The following is a 20,659-nucleotide window of genomic DNA, read 5'->3' as shown; positions in this document are numbered from 1 at the left end:
GCCTTAAAAAATTTGGGAATTGCTGCATCTTCCACTTTTATTGAGGCGGTGATGCCTTTCAAGGTTCCTAGTTTCTCTTGAAACACTTCTTTGACATTGGCCAAGATGTCTTTTAATCGTTCAGGTATGATGTCATCATCGTTTTTTTCCTTACTGGTCACCGTCAGTGCCTGAATGGAGTGCCAGTCTAAACATATCTTTCTGATCCATTCACGTCTCAACAACGGTGGACCACCATCTTGTAGAATGTATAAATACAACTTTTGTATTTCTTTGCCGTTGTATACAACAGGCACCCTTATTTTTCCTTTGGGGTATACTTTCTGCCCCGTATATGTTTTTAAGATAATGGATGTGTCTTTTAGAGGTATATGCGGAAATAGCCTCTCGTAATCCCGTCGATTTATTACGGTTAGAGCTGATCCTGTATCTAGCTCCATTTTAACTGGGGATCCTGCTATCGTGAGGGTAACCCAAATGGTTTGGTAATCATCTTTGGCAAGTACATTATGTAATTTGAGACAGCTTAGTCTCTTGTTTTCGGAGTCTTCGGAGCTACTGTCCGTCATCATTTGTACCTTTCTGTACTTTTCTTTATTGATTTTTTTTTTTTTCTGTCTGTGGATTTATTTTGTCCAGATCGGCATACCCGTGCAATGTGTCCAATCTTTCCGCATTGCCTGCATGCTTTGTCCTTGAACCAGCAGTCCCTCTGGTTATGGGTGGATCTGCCGCAGCGATAACATCTTTCGAAACCCCGTGTCATTTCATGGGTGCCGAAGTCCTGTGTCTTTTGTTGTATCTCTGCAGCTCCTCTTGCTGCTGCTTCGTATGATACAGCCATACTGAAAGCTTTGTCCAGTGTTAAATCTTTTTCAGAAAGCAGCCTTTTTTGTGTTCCTTCACTTAAGAGACCGCAGACGAATTTGTCTCGAAGATAATCTGCTAGTCCTGCCCCGAATTGGCAGTACTTTGACAGCTTTCTTAATTCGGTGAGGTAATCAGCGTTACTTTCATTTTTGTGTTGATTTCTCTGGAAGAATTTGAATCGTTCCGCTATCAGCAGCGGTGTTGGGTTTAAGTGCTCCTGCAGGGTATCAACAATTTCTTTAAAATTCTTGTCCTTTGGTTTGGCTGGAGTGATTAAATTTTGTAACAGCCCATATGCCTTTGCGCCCATTAGGTTCAGCAGTACTGAAGCTTTTTTTTCATCTTCTATTCCATTTGCAGTGCAATATACCTCTACTCTTTCCACATATGTGGTCCAATCCTCTATTTCGCTATCAAAAGCATCAATATTGCCAGACTTAGGCATCTTAGAAAAGATATGGCGCTTCCCGCGCTTTTCTTTCTTTTCTGCAGCAAAGATATGGCGCTTCCCGGCCGCTGCTGCCGATGACAACGCTGTTTCCCACGTTTCCGTTCATTTAAAAAAAAAAATTTTTAAATTTATTTGTTGGAGACTTGTTCCCGCCGGACTTTCTCTCCAGGTCCGAACGCCGACCTGCTTGCAGCGCCGGCCGTCTCCCGAGTGCTCCCTCCCAGTCCGTTATTGCTTGCCTCCGATTTCGCTGCCTGTCTTAGCTGTAGAGCCAGCCGCTGGAGCCCCAGCCTGACGCCCAGGAAGGATTAGCGCAGTACCTGCCACCAGCTTGGCCAGCTGGTGAAACCACAGCTTCTCTCACTTTCTTGAGTCTTCTGGACGCCCGAGGAATCGACGTCCTTGAGGTGCTGCCGAATTGCAGGTAAGTCCGTTTCCACTTCGTCGCCACTGTAGTGTCCGTGTGTTGATAAAGACACTGAAGACAGGAGTTGGTTCATAGGTGTTTACTAAGCAAAGTCTGGGGGGGGGTTCTAACGGATATACACAATATACAGGCTTATATAGCCCAAGTGGCCATTACCGGCATTACAGCACACCTGGGGCTCTTAAAGGCACATACACTACACCGATCACTAGACTGTATTGTTGTATTACAGTAGTTGTGTGTGAGAGCCCCATTACTGTGGACAGTATTTGCTCAAATGGGGTTATTCACTACAAATTTAAAAGAATAGCAGTAATGTGTATTTGCCCCAAGTATTTGATTGGTACAAATACTTCTTCTAAAAAGTTAGACATGAATCTTTCCACACAATGCTTGATTTATCTGTGAAATTTAATCACACTTTAATTGCTCAAAACATACCTTTTTATCATTTGTTTATAGACCTTATTAGATTATTCTGGTTCATAGCAAACCAGCAAAAGCTGGTATAAAGACAGACCTTCTATCATTTTGGAACTTTTTTCTAACCTTGTATTTGAAGATATAACCATGGCGTTTGCCAATTGCTTTCATGTTGGTGCTCAGGTCCATCATGCATCGAACAGGTCTGTAAGAGACAATGGGGTCATGCACAAGAAAGGACAAAATGAGAAAAAGCTGTCTGACTAATGAAGCTTACCTCTTCAACAGGCCACAGATAATCTATACAACAGTGAACTCTACGCCACCCATTTGATCACCAGAGGGGTAGTTTTGCAAAAATGTTTCCCTAATCCCCAAAAGGTAATGAAGGGAAACTTTGGAATATTTACCCATCTTCCAGTTACACTATCCAGCCCTAGCTAGCTGTTTTGCATAGGTGACAATGGCAACTGCCTGATCACAGCAACACAGGAACTATCACTTTCCATGGAATATTTGATCATCTCCTTTTCTATTATCGCCATTTCTATGTTCTATTATCTCTTTTTTACGTTACCCTTATAAACTTCACATCCGTTCCTAACTTTAAAATTGCCATATGGGAAATAGCATCAGAAATTTTTTCAATATTGGTTCAAATAAAGGCCGATTTATCTTCGTCAATTGAGGCCAATCACCAACCATGTTGCATTTTCCAGTGGGTTGTACTGAGGTAAAGTATAGTGCAACACATCCCCTCATGTGCTTCAATTGGCCAACAATGGGTTCAATAGAGGGAAAACAAAATTACACTATAGTCTTGCAGGAGTAATCAAGTAATGACAACTTGTTTTTATGTACAACTTTTGAAATAGAAGACATCCCAAAGCATATGGAAATAAATAAGGAAGTAGGTGCCGAACTGTGGAGGGAAAAGTTAGGAGGGGTGACTGAAAGCTTGGTCGAAAAGATGGGTTAACATTTTTAAAGGAGAACAGAAAGGTGGTAAAGTGGAGGACGACCACATAAACGTCAGCAGAGCAAAGGGTATGAGAGAGGTAGAAGGGCGGAGGAGGCTGTCAAGATAGAATGAGGCAAAGCAATGGAAGAATTTGAAGAAGAAGACAAGGGCCTAGAAATTGGGTTGGGGCGCCAAAGTGGCGCAAAAGTCGCCTGAGCGCAGGATTTAGCGCAGCGATCGGAGTAATTCCGATTGCCAGAAATTCAGTTTCAGTGCCGCTCGAGGGACACGGGGCGAGGTTAAGGGGGAGGTGCCTGCAACAGCGCGATCCCCGCTCGCGAGTGCCGGCAAATGAACCCGGCAACAAGGAGAAGTGCCGGGCTCTTGGGAAACAGCCGGCAATGCCGCGGGGGGAGGGGGGTGGTTAGGAGGCCGGGGACGGAGGTGCTGGCAGGCGGCCGCCCCGCACCTCCACCTTAACTTGCGCCGCTGCCGGCACAGTAAGGCCCCGTGAACCGGGCGCGGGTAGCGAGCGGCGCAACTGCGCCGTTTGCTACCAAATATTGCGAACGGGGCACGAATGGGGCGCTGCGCACACCGATGACGTCATTGGTGGCGGCGCAGTGCAAAAGCCTAACGCCACCATTAGCGCCCCTACTGAATATCGCGGGAGACGCAGCCAGTGGCGCTACAGCCACTGACTGCCTCTTTAGGCGCTAACAGGTGGCGCTACGCACCCAATTTCTCCCCCAAGTAGTTTAAATTTAATACGTTGGTGGAAGTGTAGATTAACAAGGCCAAGGGTGATGGGAAAGCAAACCTTAATGCAGGATTAAATACAGACAGCAGCATTTGACAAGTTGGCGTTTGTGGAATGTGGAGTTTGAGAGGGCAGAAAGGACAGCATTGGAATAATGCAGCCTAGAGATAACAGGCAAAGTTTACTGTCTTGGTGATGGATACAATCTGTGGTTTGAAGCTTTGATCCGGGTTGGCTATCACATGGTCTAGTAAATGAGGAAACTGCAGAGTGACAGGGATCTGGCGTACGTGAGGGATTCAGGAGAGGTTGGGAGCAGGGGAAAAGAGAGAAAAGGGAGACAGTGGACAGGACAGTCGCAATATTAGAAACAAAGAAATCCATGATCCCTTTGTACTTGTCAGATGCGAGAGTGGTGGGTAAAGGGGAATGAGAAGGCAGTAAGCTGTGCAGAAAAGGAACCTTGGGCAGTCCATGCCCTCCAGGATGATCCCGGAGTGGCTAGCGGTTTAGTCTAAAGACAGAGGCCAGTTGCAATAAATATGATGCAACTCTATCTTGTTCTGGTCTGGCAGCTGTTCCTTTAAATAAGGCGTAATACACGAGAGTTGAAAAAGACATCAACCCTCCTGAACTCCCTCCCAACCACTTAAGTGCTGGGGACTGTTTTCCAGCCGCCCGACAGCCCGCTCAATCCACTTCCCGTCAGGTTTGGGCGGGAGACAGATTGGGCCTATGCAGATAAGGCTTAGGATGTTTTTCTACATTAAAAAAGGTGCTAAATAAATGCAAATTATTACTGTTCTCAGTGCAAGACAAACTATTGAGGGGGCCAGAAGTAGTATTTAGGATGATTCAGAATTAAATTTCTGTTATTAGACTGATAACTCTTCCATTGGTGTGTTGTTAAGGAAGATTTTCTGCCTGCTTTATGTTGGTTTTCTAGTAGTATTGGGGAAGAGCAGAAGTGGAAGTTCGGGCAGGGACCCGTACCGCTGGGATGCCAGCCATTTCTGCCCTCAAAGCAATCTTCTGACACGGGGCATGAAGACATGAGGGGGCCAAAGACCTACTTTGCAACATTGCCACCAGAGCAAAATATATTGGCCATGACATCTCCCGAAAGTGCAGATTCTCAAGACCAAGTTTCATCCACATATAAGGATCATAATTGGCTCTACAATATAGACTCGTACAGCACAGGAGGCCGTCATTTGGTCCAATGTGTCTGTGTCAGCTCTTTGAAAGAGGTATTTAATTAGTCCCACTCTTTCCCCATATCCCTGCAAATCTTTTCCTTTTCAAGTACATTTCCAATTCCCTTTTGTAAGTTACTAACGAATCTGCTTCCACCACCCTTTCAGGCAATGCATTCTAGATCTCAACAACTCACTGCATAAAAACAGTCACATCTCCCCTCCTGCTCTTTTGCCAATTATCTTAAATCTGTGTCCTCTGGAGACTGACCCACCGGCCAGTGGAAATAACTTGTCCTTATTTACTCCATCAAAACCCCTTCTAAATTTTGAATACCTCTCTTAAATCTACCCTTAACCTTCTCTGCTCTAAGGAGAACAATCCCAGCTTTTAATATGATTCATTCACGTATGCACAAAAAGCAGGAATAAAGCACGTGTTACAAGTTCTGATACTGTTAGGTTTCTGTAAACTACAAAATGAAGAAGCCAACAGTACATTTTGAACCGTATTCAACTGAATCCTACCTGCGAAGCACTGTGGCAGCCACTGCTACAGCACAAGCTACTAAGTTGGCACGAGAACCTTTACCTCCATAAGCTCCACCCAAACGCTTAGCTGTGATGTTAATACTGTGAAAACAAAAACATTTCCAAATGATTAAACCCTATAATTATTTTTGGTTAATACTAGAGTAAAAGGCAACTGTTCAGGAGAATATAATGTTGTACATTAGAGATTAAAACTTCAAATGCTCAACACGTGAAATAAATATCAAATAAATGATGCAAATACACAGCAGTTCATCAGCTCTGTAAAGACAAAAGACAAGTTAATGTTTCGGGTGTAGATCCTTTGTCACAACCCAATTAACACAAAATGTTAACTGGTCTTTTCTCTTTCCAACTGCTGACACACCTGCTATGTATTTCCAGCATTTTCTATTTTTACCACAATGCTGCATATTGTTGGTTTAGATAACCATAGATCAGCAGTAATATTTTTCTTTCGGTTACCCTGTTAACGTCACCTTGTCACAAACCTCAGCAGAGCACCAACTCAACCTGCACGTTTTCCATACTTTCCTGTCTGAGGTTGCTGATAATTGCCTCGGTTCAATTATCCCCGCAACCTATGGTCCTGCTTAACCTGATACTGTACTGGGCCTTGATTTCCCCATGTGCAACGCCACAGGCGATCAACTAATGCATTAAATAATCCCAAAGCATGGCATGAAGAGAAAGAAATCAAGACACAACATCCTCTTGGCTGCCATGGACATCGGGTGTTATGAAGTTTGTGATCTGTATTATCCAATATTCACAACTGAAGCAGTTGGGAGGGAATAAGCAGCATGGGAAAGAAAATAAGACGACAAATTAAAATGACAGCACACCATCATATTTATTTATAGTAGTCTATATGGTGATGAAAGTGTGTAGTTAAGACAAAAGTAGCTTGGTAACTGTGACTGCCATATCAGTGCCCTTATTTATTTTCTGCTAATAAGTGTTTTTGTGAGTTTAACAATTTATGATGTGAAAGATTAAACTTGTATGCCACACTTTACCCAGTGATTATGCTAAAGCATGTCTTGTACAATTTCCAACATTACTGCTAATGTCGGCAGCCTTTGACACGGTTGACCACTCCATCCTCCTCCAATGCCTCTCCACTGTCATCCAGCTGGGTGGGACTGCACTCGCCTGGCTCCATTCTCATCTATCTAATCGTAGCCAGAGATTCACCTGCAATGGCTTCTCTTCCCGTTCCTGCATAGTTACCTCTGGTGTCGCCCAAGGATCTATCCTTGGCCCCCTCCTATTTCTCATCTACATGCTCCCCCTCTGCGACACCACTTGAAAACACAGCATCAGTTTCCACATGTACGCTGACCACACCCAGCTCTACAACACCGCCACTTCTCATGACCCCTCCACTGTATCTAAACTCTTCCAATACTGGATGTCTGACAAGCAGTGTATGAGCAGAAATTTCCTCCAACTAAATATTGGGAAGACCAAAGCCATTGGGGGAGAAATTCAGTATCGCCATGTTTGGGGCGTTATACTCGAGCGGGTGCGAAATTTAGCGCCCGGCGCAAATTATCGCCACCTACAGCTAAATTGACCTGCTTCGCCCCAGGAGGTGCTTGGATCGCTAAAACAGGCGCTGCACGACTGTCCTAAGGCACTAAGCCGGAGAAGCGAGGCGCTACACGACTGTCCTAAGGCACTAAGCCGGAGAAGCGAGGCGCTACCACCGAGGGCGGGCACAGCGCAGGTGCAGCCAGTTAGCGATTGCACGCAGACACGCTGGCGCCGGTCAGCTCTTAAAGGGGAGGGTCGATCTTGGATTGCAGCCACACCCTGCACATCGGAGCCTTGATTCTCGGCCTGGACAGACCTGCTGCCACATTCCAACGCCTAGGACCATGGAGAAGGCCAGGGAGCGAGCGCAGCGGTTCAGTGAGGGGGCCCTGCAGGTTCTGGTTGGTGCGGTGGAGCGCAGGCGATCTATCCTGTTTCCGGACAGTGGCAGGAGGCCACTGCCCACCGATTATCGCAAAGCTTGGAGGGAGGTGGCTTACAGAGTGACCTCCAGCAGCATGGTGCCTAGAGCCCCTGTGCAATGCAGGAAGAAGTTCAACGACCTCACTTGGGTTGTCAGGGTGAGTACGCTTTTCAGTATCCTCTTCATCCCTGCATGTGCACCTCACTTTATGGCCAAAGGGTCCTGAAAGCCCCAATGCCCAGCCCTCATCCAACACCTATGGGCCTTTCATGAAACACTCACGCACATTCAGCACTTTACACACTAAGGGCTATTCCACCATGGGAGGCAGTGCAGCCAAGATCAGGGCATCACACTACTCAGAACCCGTCCTTTCTCTTGCAGGGCAAGCTGGCCCATAACAGGAGGCAGCAGCAATGGACCGGGGGAGGCCGGCCTCACCTTCAAGACCTCAGCGATCTGGAGCAGCGAGTCCAGCGCATTATGGCAGGCCGGATGATTGGCCCCGTCGCCACTGGAGATGCTGACCCCGTTCTGGACAGCAATGGTAAGGTCATCACCTTTTTGACCTCTCTCCTTCCACTTGTGCCTCACACCAGCATCCTTTGCCACTATCGAACCAATACAGTGCATTGCAGCACTCATGCCTCCCTCGCTGCCGCCCTGTCCTCACGCTAAAGCAACTCTTGTACCTCCCTGCTTTCAGATGCTGATTCGCCAGGTGAGGAGGTGGGCCCTCAAGCTGCCACTGTGAGTGATTCTGAAGGCGAGGAGGAAGAGGAAGCCGGACCATCAGTGCCACCCTCAACCAAGGCAGCCCATGGCCATAATGGGGACACGTCTTCCCTGGAGGGGAGAAGGGTCTGAGGAGGGTGAAGCTCCGGGGCCCAGCGGGCTGCAGCAACGCGGGGGGGGGGGGGGGGAGGCGTGGGTAGGGAAGCTCGGCGGCCTTCTCCCCGGAGGGAGAGTCTGGCCTCCAGTCCTGCTACAGTGAGCGCAGAAGAGGTGTGGCTCCTCGCTGAAATGGGCGCCCAGGCGGAGCAGAGGCACACTGAGCTCATGGCTGCAGTGGCAAGGATGCCCGAATCCATTGAGTCACTGGCAAGGAGTGTCCAGGACTTCGGCGCAGCACTGGCAAGGAGTCTGCAGGAGTTTGGTGCAGCACAGGCAGCTTCCACGCAACTGCTTAGTGGTGCAATGCAGTCAGTGGCTGGTCTGATGCAGACGCAGATTGAGGCCACACGAGCACTGACTGCTGCCACCCTCGCTGGATCAGGCACAAATCGTCGGGGCCCTCGCTGCGCTGCAGCAGGCCAGCAGTCTGTGCTTCAGCAGATTGCTCCGCACGCTGCAGTGCTGCCCCGTGGGAGTGCCAGTGTGTCGTCCGACCAGGGAGTGCCTGTCCTCTGTCAGGATGGCAGCATTCCTGCTGCCAACACTGTCACTTCTCCACTGCAGCTGCCACCACCCGTAGGACAGACTGCTGCCGCCCATGCAGAGTTGGAGCAGTCAGCAGCCGGGCCCTCCAGGCCCAGAGCTGGTCCAGGCCATCCCTCAAGGGCATCTGCCGACTCAGTTTCTGACACTCAGCAGCCTTCCCCCAGCCTTGCTGCTGCAGCCACTGGGGTCCCATTGCGGAGGAGCTGCAGGATGGGAAAGGGCCAATCTCGCAAGCGAAGCAGATCACCCTCGAAGGGCAAAAAGTAGGAGGTGTGGCAAAATGCTGTTAATTTTTTTTAGTGAAGGCCGAGGATCGTGGTCATTTTTTGTTTACTCTTTTGTTCATTGTCTCCAGGTTGTGAGAGCCAGTTATGTGTCTGACTGCTTTTTTGGGGGGTTTTCTCTATTACTTTGTCATGCGGGAAGGGCACACAGTTTGTTAAATAAATAAGTGTCTTTATTCAGATTGTGCATGTTTGCTCTTTGAACTATTTGTTGCCTTGACCGGCTCAGGGGTTGCAGAACAGTTCCATTCATGTTCTTTCAATGGCACAAGCCATTCCCTCAGAGGGGGCCTAGAACCGACTTGCAATAAGCCGCTGACGGACGGTCCTTGCACTTTGTGCCTCCCTCCCGTCTTGGTGCTCCTCCTCCTCCTCTGCTGGTGCTCCAATGTCTGGTGGCAGTGGCCGAGTCCTGAGGATTGCCAGGTTATGCAGCATGCAGCACACTACAACGAAATGGGCGACTTGAGAGCCACTATCACCTTCACTGCCACCGACAGAGACGTCCTGCTCCTCAGTTGAGGCTGCAGATCTGGCTGAAGCAGGTGGCAGAGCTCAGTGACCACCTCCCTGCTGAATCGAAGCCTCCGAAAACACTGCTCCTCAGACATGTTGAGGTAGGAGAACTGTTGGCGGAATACCCTGGGAGGGTAAGGTCTCCTGTGCTGACGCCTGTTGGCCCTCCTCCGTCTGGCCATGATTGGCACTCTCTCTCGGCGTCTCTGAGCCCTCTCAATGCAATGGAGAAACCCAACGTTTCCACCCATTGCAGCCCCCATAGTATGTGGCCACTCAAGGTTATGCCACTGAAAAATCAAACCAACTACAAAGTTCTGGGCCGAAGCCAGAAATACCTCTGCGAGCACTGACTCAATGCCGAAAGCTCTCTCCCTTTGTCTCTCTGCAAATCTCTCTCTCTCACAGAAGGAGTGGTCCAAAAATGGCTACCACAAAGAAGCCAGGAATAGCCCCCTTTAAATAGCGCCCCCCCAGCCCCACAGCGACTGGGAACCGTTCCAGTCAACCAGTCGCTGGGAGCACCAGGCGGAAAGGAGGGGGGCGGCCCAAGGGCGTTGCACCATGAAATGACGTCAGGATCTGCGCGCGCAGCTGAGCGGGCGTTGCGGTTTTGCGCCGCCGCTAAATGTCCGCTCAATTTCGCGAGAGGCGCAGGTTTCGCCGCGCCTGAGCGCTAGCCACTTTGCGCCCCACCTATCGCCCTCTTAAGGCGCTAATGGGTGGCGCTAACAACTGAATTTCTCCCCCATTGTCTTCAATCCCCGCCACAAACTCCGTTCCCTAGCCACTGACTCCATCGCTCTCCCTAGCATCTGTCGGAGGCTGAACCAGATTGTTCGTAACCTTGGTGTCATATTTGATCCTGAAATGAGCTTCCGACCATCCGCGCCATCACTAAGATCGCCCATTTCCACCTCCGTAACATTGGCGACTCTGCCCCTACCTCATCCATGCCTTTGTTACCTCTAGACTCGACTATTCCAACGCAGTCCTGGCTGGCCTCCCACATTCTACCCTCCGTAAACTTGAGGTCATCCAAAACTCTACTCCCCGTGTCCTAACTCACACCAAGTCCCGTTCACCCATTACAACTCTGCTCGCTGACCTACATTGGTTCCCGGTTAAGCAACGCCTTGATTTTAAAATTCTCATCCTTGTTTTCAAATCCCTCCATGGCCTTGCCTCTCCCTGTCTCTGTAATCTCCTTCAGCCCCACAACCACTACCACCCCCCCCCCCGCCCCTCATCAAGAGATATCTGCGCTCCTCTAATTCTGGCCTCTTGAGCATCCCCGATTTTAATTGCTCCATCATTGGCAGCTGTGCCTTCAGCTGCCAAGGCCCGAAGCTCTGGAATTCCCTGTCTAAACATCTACGCCTCTCTACCTCTCTTTCCTCCTTTAAAATGCTCCTTGAAATCTACCTCTTTGACCAAGCTTTTTGTCACCTGCCATAGCATCTCCTTATGTGGCTTGGTCTCACGTTTTGTTTAATAATGCTCCTGTGAAGCGCCTTGGGACATTTTACTACCTTAAAGGCGATATATAAATACAGTTGTTGTTGTGAGCTATAAAGACATTGTAGTAAATTAGTCACAATGTACTAAAAAACAAAAATCTGTTTACTCCTTGACTTGTACTCCAATGGCGCCGGCAATGGCCTGTTGGGCTAAGTCCAACCACTGGCTAGCTGCCTGGACATCCAAACTGTCTTCAGTAGGCACACATCGACAGATCTGTCCGAAGATAAATAGTACAGTGCAAAAATTATTTCTAATGTACTCTCTGGAGTTAGACAACCTTAATTTAAGCAATGGCTAATTAATGTTAAATCTCTTGGAAACTCCCCAAAATGTTCCGCAATGAACATTGAGTATACGGTTTCACGCGTTTCATTCTAATTAAATTATTTTTAAAAATCAATTTTGTAGATGCTATATGGTGCAAACGAAACTTACTTTGCAAACTACTGGAGAAGTCTAATATTCAAACAGTTAGTGACTCTGGAACAGAAACAATCTCATCTGTACAGATCAGCAACTTGGCAAGAAATTATAAAAGACCAATTCATTAAACAAAAAACAAAATTAGAACCCCTGGGGTAATCACAGTACTTGGTGTCCTTTCAAACCAGCAGTTTTATTTCTACGGATATCCTATAAAGTATTTCAGATGTTCTGCAATACAATAGATTAGAGTAGGGCTTGGATTTGCTGTTGCCAACAGACTGTTGTTGCAGTGTAAATCAGACAGTGGAAAATGGGCAGGGGATCCATCCCACCAGAACTCCAACCACTCTGCACCTCAACAAAAGGTTGCCAGGGAGCAGGCCAGAGGCAACGAAGATGCCCGTCTCAGACTACTACCTTATTCTAAGAAACAACTGGGACTCGAATATCGGTGTCATCATAGACAAAATGTCAGAATATATATAAAAAATTATGATATCGCTTAATTATTTGTATTTTGTTTGCTCTCCAAATCAATTTCTAAAAAAAAATCCTCTTGCTTTAATATTTGCTTGGAAATCAGTTTACTTTTATATTCAATGCAATTATGTTTTTTTCTGTGATTCCTTCTACTGGTTTAAAATGTATTTAGTCCTGCAAAATTGCACTTACCTTCATTTAGCATGTGTGTATATATATATATTTTTTTTTTTAAATCATGTACTTAACTATTAACAGCATAACTGCAATTAAATGTCTTCATTATTTTTATTAAAACCGATCAATATCCTATTATTTCGTTTTTTTTTAAAAAGGGAGGGAAATGATAGAGCGATGAAACCCAGGGCTGAAGCAGTCCCTGGACAAAGTAGGAGCAGTGCTTCAGCAAAGACAGCGAGACACGTGCATCGGGGATTTCCCCAGAGGTTCTCCTGATTGATCACCATAATTTTGGCACAAACCTCATTTACAAGATTATCCGGGGTTAGCATCGATCTTCTGCCAAAGTGAGAAGTGAGAATGGATTTGGCAGGGCCTATAACTCAGGGCAGCAGGCTTCGGAGTGGGTGGCAAACAGGTCAACTTAGAAGGAGCGTCAATATTTCCCCCTCTCATGAGGGACCAGATAGGGAAGTTCACTCTAGCCCGTTGTTTTTGGCTTGGCCAGCCAGGGGAAACATTCCCATGTGCCTTAACTTTACACGCTAATCTCTTATGCGGGGTCTTATCGCAAGCCTTCTGAAAGTCCAAATTCACCACATCCACTGGTTCTCCCTTATCTATTCTACCAGTTACATCCTCAAAAAATTCCAGTAGATTAGTCAAGCACGATTTACCTTTTGTAAATCCAAGTGCTCTGCTATTACATCTTTTACTAGCTGGAGTGCCCAGCGGTGCCGAGGGTTTTTTGAGGGCATGTTGTTATGAAAAAAGTAGAAATAATTTTTATATATATATATATATATATATAAAAAAATGAGTTTGTCTGTCTGTGTGGGAAGGAGAGAGAGAGGGAAAGAGAGCGAGACACTGGGGGGGAAGAGAGAGAGAGAGAGAGAGAGAGACTGGGGGGAGAAGAGAGAGACTGGGGGGGAGAGAGAGAGAGAGAGAGAGAGACTGGGGGGAAAGAGAGAGAGACCGGGGGGAGAGAGAGAGAGACTGGGGGAGTGAGAGAGAGACTGGGGGGAGAAGAGAGAGACTGGGGGAAAGAGAGAGAGAGAGAGAGAGAGAGAGACTGGGGGAAGAAGAGAAGACGGGGGGGAAGAGAGACAGACTGCTGGATTTAGTTCGGGATTAGCCTGGAGAGAGGGGGGGGGGGGAAGGAGCGCCTCAGGCCTGGCCCGATGGACCCCTGCGAAGGAAGAAAGAAGGCGAGCTCTCCCTCCCTCTCCCACCCCCTCACTCTTTCCCTCCCTCACCCTCTCTCTCTCCCTCCCCCTCCCCTTATCTCTCCCTGCCCACTCTCTCTCCCTCCCCACTCCCTCCCTCTCCAGGCCCGGTGCCGTCACCCCAGCTGAGCTCGCGCTGCGGCACGCCGACCGAGTCACCGGACAAAACACCGTCCTCACCTGTCACGATTAGCTGCAGCTTGCTTTTCGCTGGTCAGGGAGGAAGGAGGGAATGGCGCCTGATGGCCGCAAGGGTGCACTCCCGCTTCGGGGGAGAGAGAGAGAGAGAGAGAGAGGGGGGGGGGGGGAAGGAGAGAGGGAGAGAGAAAGAGAGGGGGGGGGGAGGAGAGAGAGAGAGAGGGGGGAAGGAGAGAGAGAAAGAAATTTTGAGCTTCAGGCCCGGCCGGTCTGTAGTGGCCGCCACTCACCTCACTAACGGCAGTTTGAAGGATTAGGCCCCGCCCACAAACGCCCCCCCGTGACGCAGCGCGTGGATTGGTCAACCATCTCGTCACTCAACGCTAATGAGCGGTAGGATTGGTCAACCGCTAATGAGCGGATTTTTCCCCCGTTTTTTTGTCTACTGTCCGAACAATTTTTGTTTGACCAAAAAGTAAATACGCCTATGACACTTCTCTAATCATAAGCTTTCTTTTGATATAACATATGTGATGCACAGACAGACAGACACCATGATCCTTTTATATATATATATATAAAAATAAATATATATATATAATATAGATAGATAGATAATGGATTCTAGCATTTTCCCCACTACCGATGTCAGGCTTACCGGTCTATAATTCCCCGTTTTCTCTCTACCACCTTTTTTGAATAGTGGGGTAACATTAGCTACCCTCCAATCCATGTGAACTGTTCCAGAGTCTATAGAATTTTGGAAGACTATTTCTAGGGCCACTTCCTTAAGTACCCTAAGAAGTAGATTATCAGGCCCTGGAGATTTATCGGCCTTCAATCCCGTCAATTTCCCTAACACCATTTCCCTACAAATACTGATTTCTTTCAGTTCCTCCCTCTCATTAGACCCTATGTTCCCCGACATCTCTGGGAGGTTATGTGTCAGCATGGGACGATTTACTAACTTGACAGCTGCAAATGGTCTATAAAAGCTCTCTTTTCGTAGGTCTTCACTTACCAAGGTCAGAAGCTGTTGCTTACTGCATTTGGAAGACAGGTTGAGCTTTATGCAACTTGCAAGTGTTTGGAGCAAACTCTCTATCCAGTGTCACCTCATTGGAACAACCTCTCTCACCACTGACAGATCGCTTCTGTCATCTCAACCTCACCTGCCATCTATTCCATCAGCATCGGTGCCTTTGAAAATATCTCACCTTGGTCCTTCAAATCCCACCACGATCAGCCCCAACACCAGCAGCACCAGGCACACCAACATCAGCACCAACCTTCTCAGCAATCAACTGATACTGTACAGGACACAGGACATCAGCACCTGACCACATTGCTGCCCAGGACGCCAGGGATGGCCTCACCATGGCCACATTTACTTCACTTGATGCTGCACACCCTGGCTGTCACATGATGCGCCATGTTGGCACCACCCCACAGCAACACCATAAAGCATCCCTCCAATACCCAAGCCATTCCTTTCACACTCATCAACATTGCAGGGGGTGGGGGTACTGTTATATCTCACCATTCACTGCAACTCACTAAGCCACTTCCAAAGGTGCACATAAATCTGTCCAAGAACACAGTGTTGAAAATAAAGATTTCAATGTTTGACAGCACATTAACAGAAACTTCACATGAATATTGGCTAAAACACCCAAGTGCCTACCCTTGTGTGTTGTTAGTTGGTATGATTGGACTAGGATGAGGGCGAGTGTGAGGGGTGGCTAGTGAGATGGGGAAGTGATAATGTTGACAGAGAGGGATGGGTGGAGCTGCAAGGTAAGTTGGTGTGAGTAAGGATGTTCAGGAGTAGGGTAGGGAAGGCAGAGTGATGGGGATGTGATGAGTGGCACAGCAGGATGAGGTTGAGTGTGGCTTTGCAGTAACATTTCGTGATCTACTGAGATCATTGAAAGGTTTGCGCCACTGCAGCCCGGTCCTCCTGACGACATCCCTGCTTGTGTCCTCCTGTGTAATGTGCAACCAGGCTGCGTTGGTCTCCTGTTCCTCCCATTGGAAGGGAAGAGAACCTCCCTGCGTGCTGTGACTTCCTCCATAAGCATATGGAGGGAGTCATGGGAGAGCCTGGGTGCAGCCGTGCACCTCTGTGCAGCGCTAGTCAGTGTTTGCAGCGCCTCAATGCTGTAGAACACTGACAGCACAACTGTCAAAGTAAATTTGGACGTGGCCCCTTTAAGGAAACTGGCTGATGACAAGTCATCAAATTACATCATCAGACCTGCTTCCTTTTAATTGGCCAGGAACTTCGCTGGGCAGGCTCAACAATCCCAATCATCATAAATTCACTTCAACAGAGCAGGATGGCGCCAGCAGCGGGCTGGGACCGAACTACCAACCCTGGCCGCACCATACCCGCCACGGTTGGCAAAATCGCGGCCAAAGTATTTGCTTAATTTCGCTGCCATTTCCTTATTCCCCATTATAATTTCTCCTGTTTCAGCCTGTAAGGGACCCACATTCACTTGGCTAATCTTTTCCTTTTTACACACCTATAGAAGCTTTTACAGTCTGTTTTATCTCTCACTAGTTTACTCTCATATTCTATTTTCCCTTTATCAATTTATTTGTCCTCTTTTGCTGAATTCTAAAATCCTCATGCTTACTACTCTTTTTGGCAACATTTTAAACCTCTTCCTTTAATCTAATACTATCTTTAATTTCTCTCATTTACCATTTTTCCCGTAGTGTTTTTATTCCTTAAGGGAATGTATATTTGTTGCGAATTATGAATTATTTCTTTAAACGTTTGCCATTGCTTTTTTACTGTCATATCTTTTAATCTAGTTTCCCAACCTACCTTAGCTAACTTGCCTTTCATACCTACGTAGTTTGCTTCGTTCAGGTTTAGAACCCTAGTTTTGGACTTAACTAAATCACTCTCAAACTCAACATAAAATTCTATCACATTATAATCACTGCTCCCCAGAGGCTCCTTTACTACAAGGTTATTAATTAACCCTGTCTCATTGCACAGTACTAGATCTAAAATAGCCAATTCCCTCATAGGTTCCTTGACATACTGATCTAGAAAACTATCTTGAATGCATTTCATGAACTCTTCCTCTGCACTATTTCTGCAAATTTGGTTTGCCCAGTCTATGAAATAAAGTCCCCCATGAATACTGTATTACCCTTGTTACATGCATCTCTAATTTCCTGATTTATACTCTGCCCGACACTACAACCACTGTTAAGGGGCCTATAGTGTTTTCTGCCCTTTGTTGTTTCTTAGCTCCACCCAAACTGATTCTACATTTTGTTTTTCCAAGCGAAGATCCTTTCTCTCTACTGTCTTTATTTCCTCTTTATTATCAGGGATACCTCTCCTACTTTTCCACGCTGCCTGTCTCTTCTAAAAGTCAAGTATCCTGGAATATTTAGTTCCCAACCTTGGTCACTCTGCAACCACGTCTCTGTAATGGCTATTAAATCAAACCCATTTATTTCTATCGGCGCTATTAATTCATCTATTTTGTTGCGAATGCTTTGTGCATTCAGATATAGTACCTTTAGCTTTAACTTTTTTCTATTTTTCCACTGATGTCACTTTAGTCACTAATGCCCTATTACCTTTATTAATCTTTCTGTCCCTTCCTGACCCACTCTGCTTATCTTTACCCAGATCACTACTCTGCTCTACAGCCTTGACATTTCTCTTACTGCTTTTGAATTTACCCTTTCCTGAATCCTCTTACGCCCCCTTCATTAGTTTAAAGTCCTATCAACCACCCTAGTTATTCAATTTGCCAAGACACTGGTCCCAGCCTGGTTTAAGTGGAGCCCGTCCCCACGGAACAGCTACCTCTTTCCCCAGTACTGGTGCCAGTGCCCCATGAATTGAAATCCCTGTCTCCCACACCACTCTTTGAGCCATGCATTTAAACCTCTAGGGGGAAAAATTTGGTTGCTTTGCGCAATGAGGCGCAAAGCAACTAGCGCCCGGGCGAGGCGCTGCCAACGCCTCCAGCGAAATTCAGCGGGAGGTTAGCGACGGCGGTAACTGTTAGTGCCCCGTGGCGCTGGTGATGGCGTCATCGCCGTGCACAGCACCCCGGCCGTGATCTTCGGTATCGTCCCCTGACTTACCGCCAGATGCTATGTGCCGGGGTGGCGCTAATTAAAGGCGATGTTTCGGGCGGCCATTTTGGTTGCCATCCCCAGCCTCCTGACCAGCCCCCCTGTGGAGTGCTGGCTGCGCTCTGTGAGCCTGGCACTTCGCGAGTGCCGGGCTCTTTTGCCGGCACCCCGATCCCTGGTGGCCCATTGGGCCCCGGGCTGCGCTGCGCTAGGCCCCTCCCCTTTAAGTAGTAGAGGAAGACCTGCAGTACCGCGGCACGTAAAGCCACGATATTCCCTCGCAGCGCCCCAAGAGGGAGGCAGGGTGCTTCCAGTAGCGCCCCGCTTCCCTCTTGGGGCGCTACCGATGAATTTCGGCCGCGGGGGTGCTAATTTTTTCGTGGTGCTAAAAGTAGTGCCCCGGCGAAGTTAGTGCCCCAAAGGGGGCAAGACTCAATTTCCCCCCCCATAATCTGCTTGTCCCTATGCCAATTTGCATGTGGCTCAGGTAACAATCCAGAGATTATTACCTGTGAGGTTTTGCATTTTAATTTCGACCCTAGCTCCTCAAACCTCAATCCTAGTTCTACCTATGTCGTTGGTTCCTACATGGACCATGACAACTGGATCCTCCCCCTCCCACTCCATGTTCTTCTCCAGTCGCGAGGAGACATCCTTTACCCTGGCACCGGGCAGGCAACACAACCTTTGAAACTCCCGGTCGCAGCTGCAGAGAACAGTATCTATCCCTCCGAATATACTGTCCCCTACCACAACTACATTCCTTTTCACTCCCTCCAATTGAATGGCCTCCTGCACCATGGTGCCATGGTCAGTTTGCTCATCCACCCTGCAGTCTTTGTTCTCATCCCCACAGGTGGCAAGTATCTCATACCTGTTGGTCAAAGCCAAGGGCCGAGGCTCCTCCATCACTACATCCTGGGTCCCCATACCTTCCTGACTCGCAGTTACACCCTCCTGTCCCTGACCATTGACGAACTCTAAAGTACTTAACCTAAGGGGTGTGACTGCCTCCTGGAACAAAGTGTCCAGGTAACTCTCCCCCTCCCTGATGCCCTGTAATGTCTGCACCTCGGACTCTAGCTGAACAACTCTGAGCCGAAGTTCCTCGAGCTGCAGACACTTACCGCAGGAGGTGGTTGCTCGGGATCTCGCTGGTCTTCACAAACTCCCACATACTGCAATTACGACACCACCTGCCCTGCCATGTCTATCTAATCTTCTTTATTTATTTGATTAGTTAATTAATTTTTATCAATTATTTTAGTTTTATTACTTAATTAAATTAGTAACTAAGACTTGATAAATCAATTAAGTAGTTATAGCAATTTAGTTTCTTAGCTAGCTTAGAGGCTAAAAAAAACTGTAGTAGTCACCAATCAATCACCTAACTGCAGTCCCGTGATGTCAATCCTCAATTTTTTTTCTCTCTGTCCTCCACTCTTTATTCCCCTGGTTCCACTCCGTCCCCGACCAGGTCCGCTTTCACTGTTGCTCTCGGTGACTCATCGTCTTCCAAGTTATCAAGGACTTTTGGCCACATTTCGGGTAATTTAATTATAGTTGTGTCAGCTTGGCACTCTCACCTCTGAGTCAGAGGATTGTAGGTTCAAGCCCCAATGCAGGACTTGAGCATACAATCTTGGTTGACACTTCAGTGTTATACTCAGCAACACTAAGTGACTGCTGCATTGTGGATGTGCTGTCTTTAGGATGAGACATTAATCAGGTTCAGGTGGTCACAAAAGACTCTATGGCACTATTCAAGGGACACCAGGGGAGTTTTCTCGGGTGTTCTGGCCAATATTTATCCCTCATCTACCACCAAACAGTTCAGCTGGTCACTTATCTCAATGTTGACGTGGAACTTTGATGTGTGCAATACCCTACATAACAACAGTGGCTACACTTGAAAGGTGGTTGTGAAACACGTTTAAAAAAAAATCATTCTTGGAATATGGCCATTGCTAGTAAGGCTGCCATTTGTTGCCCATCTCAAGTTGCCCATGAGAAGGTGGTGGTGAGCCTTCGTCTTGAACTGTTGCAGTCCATGTGGTGAAGGTACTCCTACACTGCTGTTATGTAGGGACACCATAGGTCTGATTTTAACTTTCAGCGGTAGCAGAAAACAGGCACCAGTGATCAGCTGCTCTCTATAGACCCCGCCCAATTTTTCTTTCTTTTGATTTCAATGGCAAGAAAACCGGGCGGGTTTATAACAGGCGGCCGAGCCGCCACCATCCGCTGTCCACCACTGCTGAAAATTAAAATCCTACTGTTGAGTGACCCAGTACAGGGGAATTATGGCTTAGAATGCAGCCTCACATCAAATGTGGGGATGGAAGCTGAAATCATTTAACATATAACATGCCCTTCAAACACTCAGCCAAAATACCGGAGGGAGTAAAGGGGACCTCTAGTTACACGAGCACTGTTCTGGACCGATGGACATTATGTGACATTCTGGACATTTTTACATGCAATAGCACCCTCTGGTGGTGGTTATTGTGTTAACAGTTTGTATGCTGGAAAGGTCATCTGATCTTTCTTCCTGTGAGAGGTCATTTGACCTTCCTACCTTTCTTCCTGTTGACCCCAGGAAGCAGTTTTGCCAGGAAGAACCTGACTTGAGTAATGGAGAATCTGCCATGAGAGGTTCCATTTACAATCCAATGTAATCTGATTTCATGTTAGGCCAAGCGCAATATCTGTGAGTATCTTTG

At 47.4% G+C, this 20,659-nt stretch overlaps 1 protein-coding gene across 3 annotated transcripts in view; it reads right to left on the bottom strand.

Annotated features, from left to right (window-relative positions):
* Positions 1 to 20,659, bottom strand: part of LOC147124569 (xanthine dehydrogenase-like) — a 268,524-nt gene that overhangs the window by 46,890 nt on the left and 200,975 nt on the right. For all 3 annotated transcript variants that reach the window (XM_085989524.1, XM_085989530.1, XM_085989522.1), the window contains 3 exons: positions 11,471 to 11,580; positions 5,617 to 5,721; positions 2,298 to 2,376 (listed from right to left, as the gene is read on the bottom strand). In XM_085989524.1, the coding sequence (XP_085845650.1) occupies positions 2,298 to 2,376; positions 5,617 to 5,721; positions 11,471 to 11,580 (294 nt within the window). The remainder of the gene's footprint in view (positions 1 to 2,297; positions 2,377 to 5,616; positions 5,722 to 11,470; positions 11,581 to 20,659) is intronic.

Source organism: Somniosus microcephalus, chromosome 1, assembly GCF_052327205.1.
Source record: "Somniosus microcephalus isolate GS21.2 chromosome 1, FLI_Smic_1.0, whole genome shotgun sequence".
NCBI lineage: Eukaryota > Metazoa > Chordata > Chondrichthyes > Squaliformes > Somniosidae > Somniosus > Somniosus microcephalus.
The sequence above is the reverse complement of the archived record's forward strand: the minus strand, read 5'-3'. Positions and strand labels throughout refer to the sequence as shown.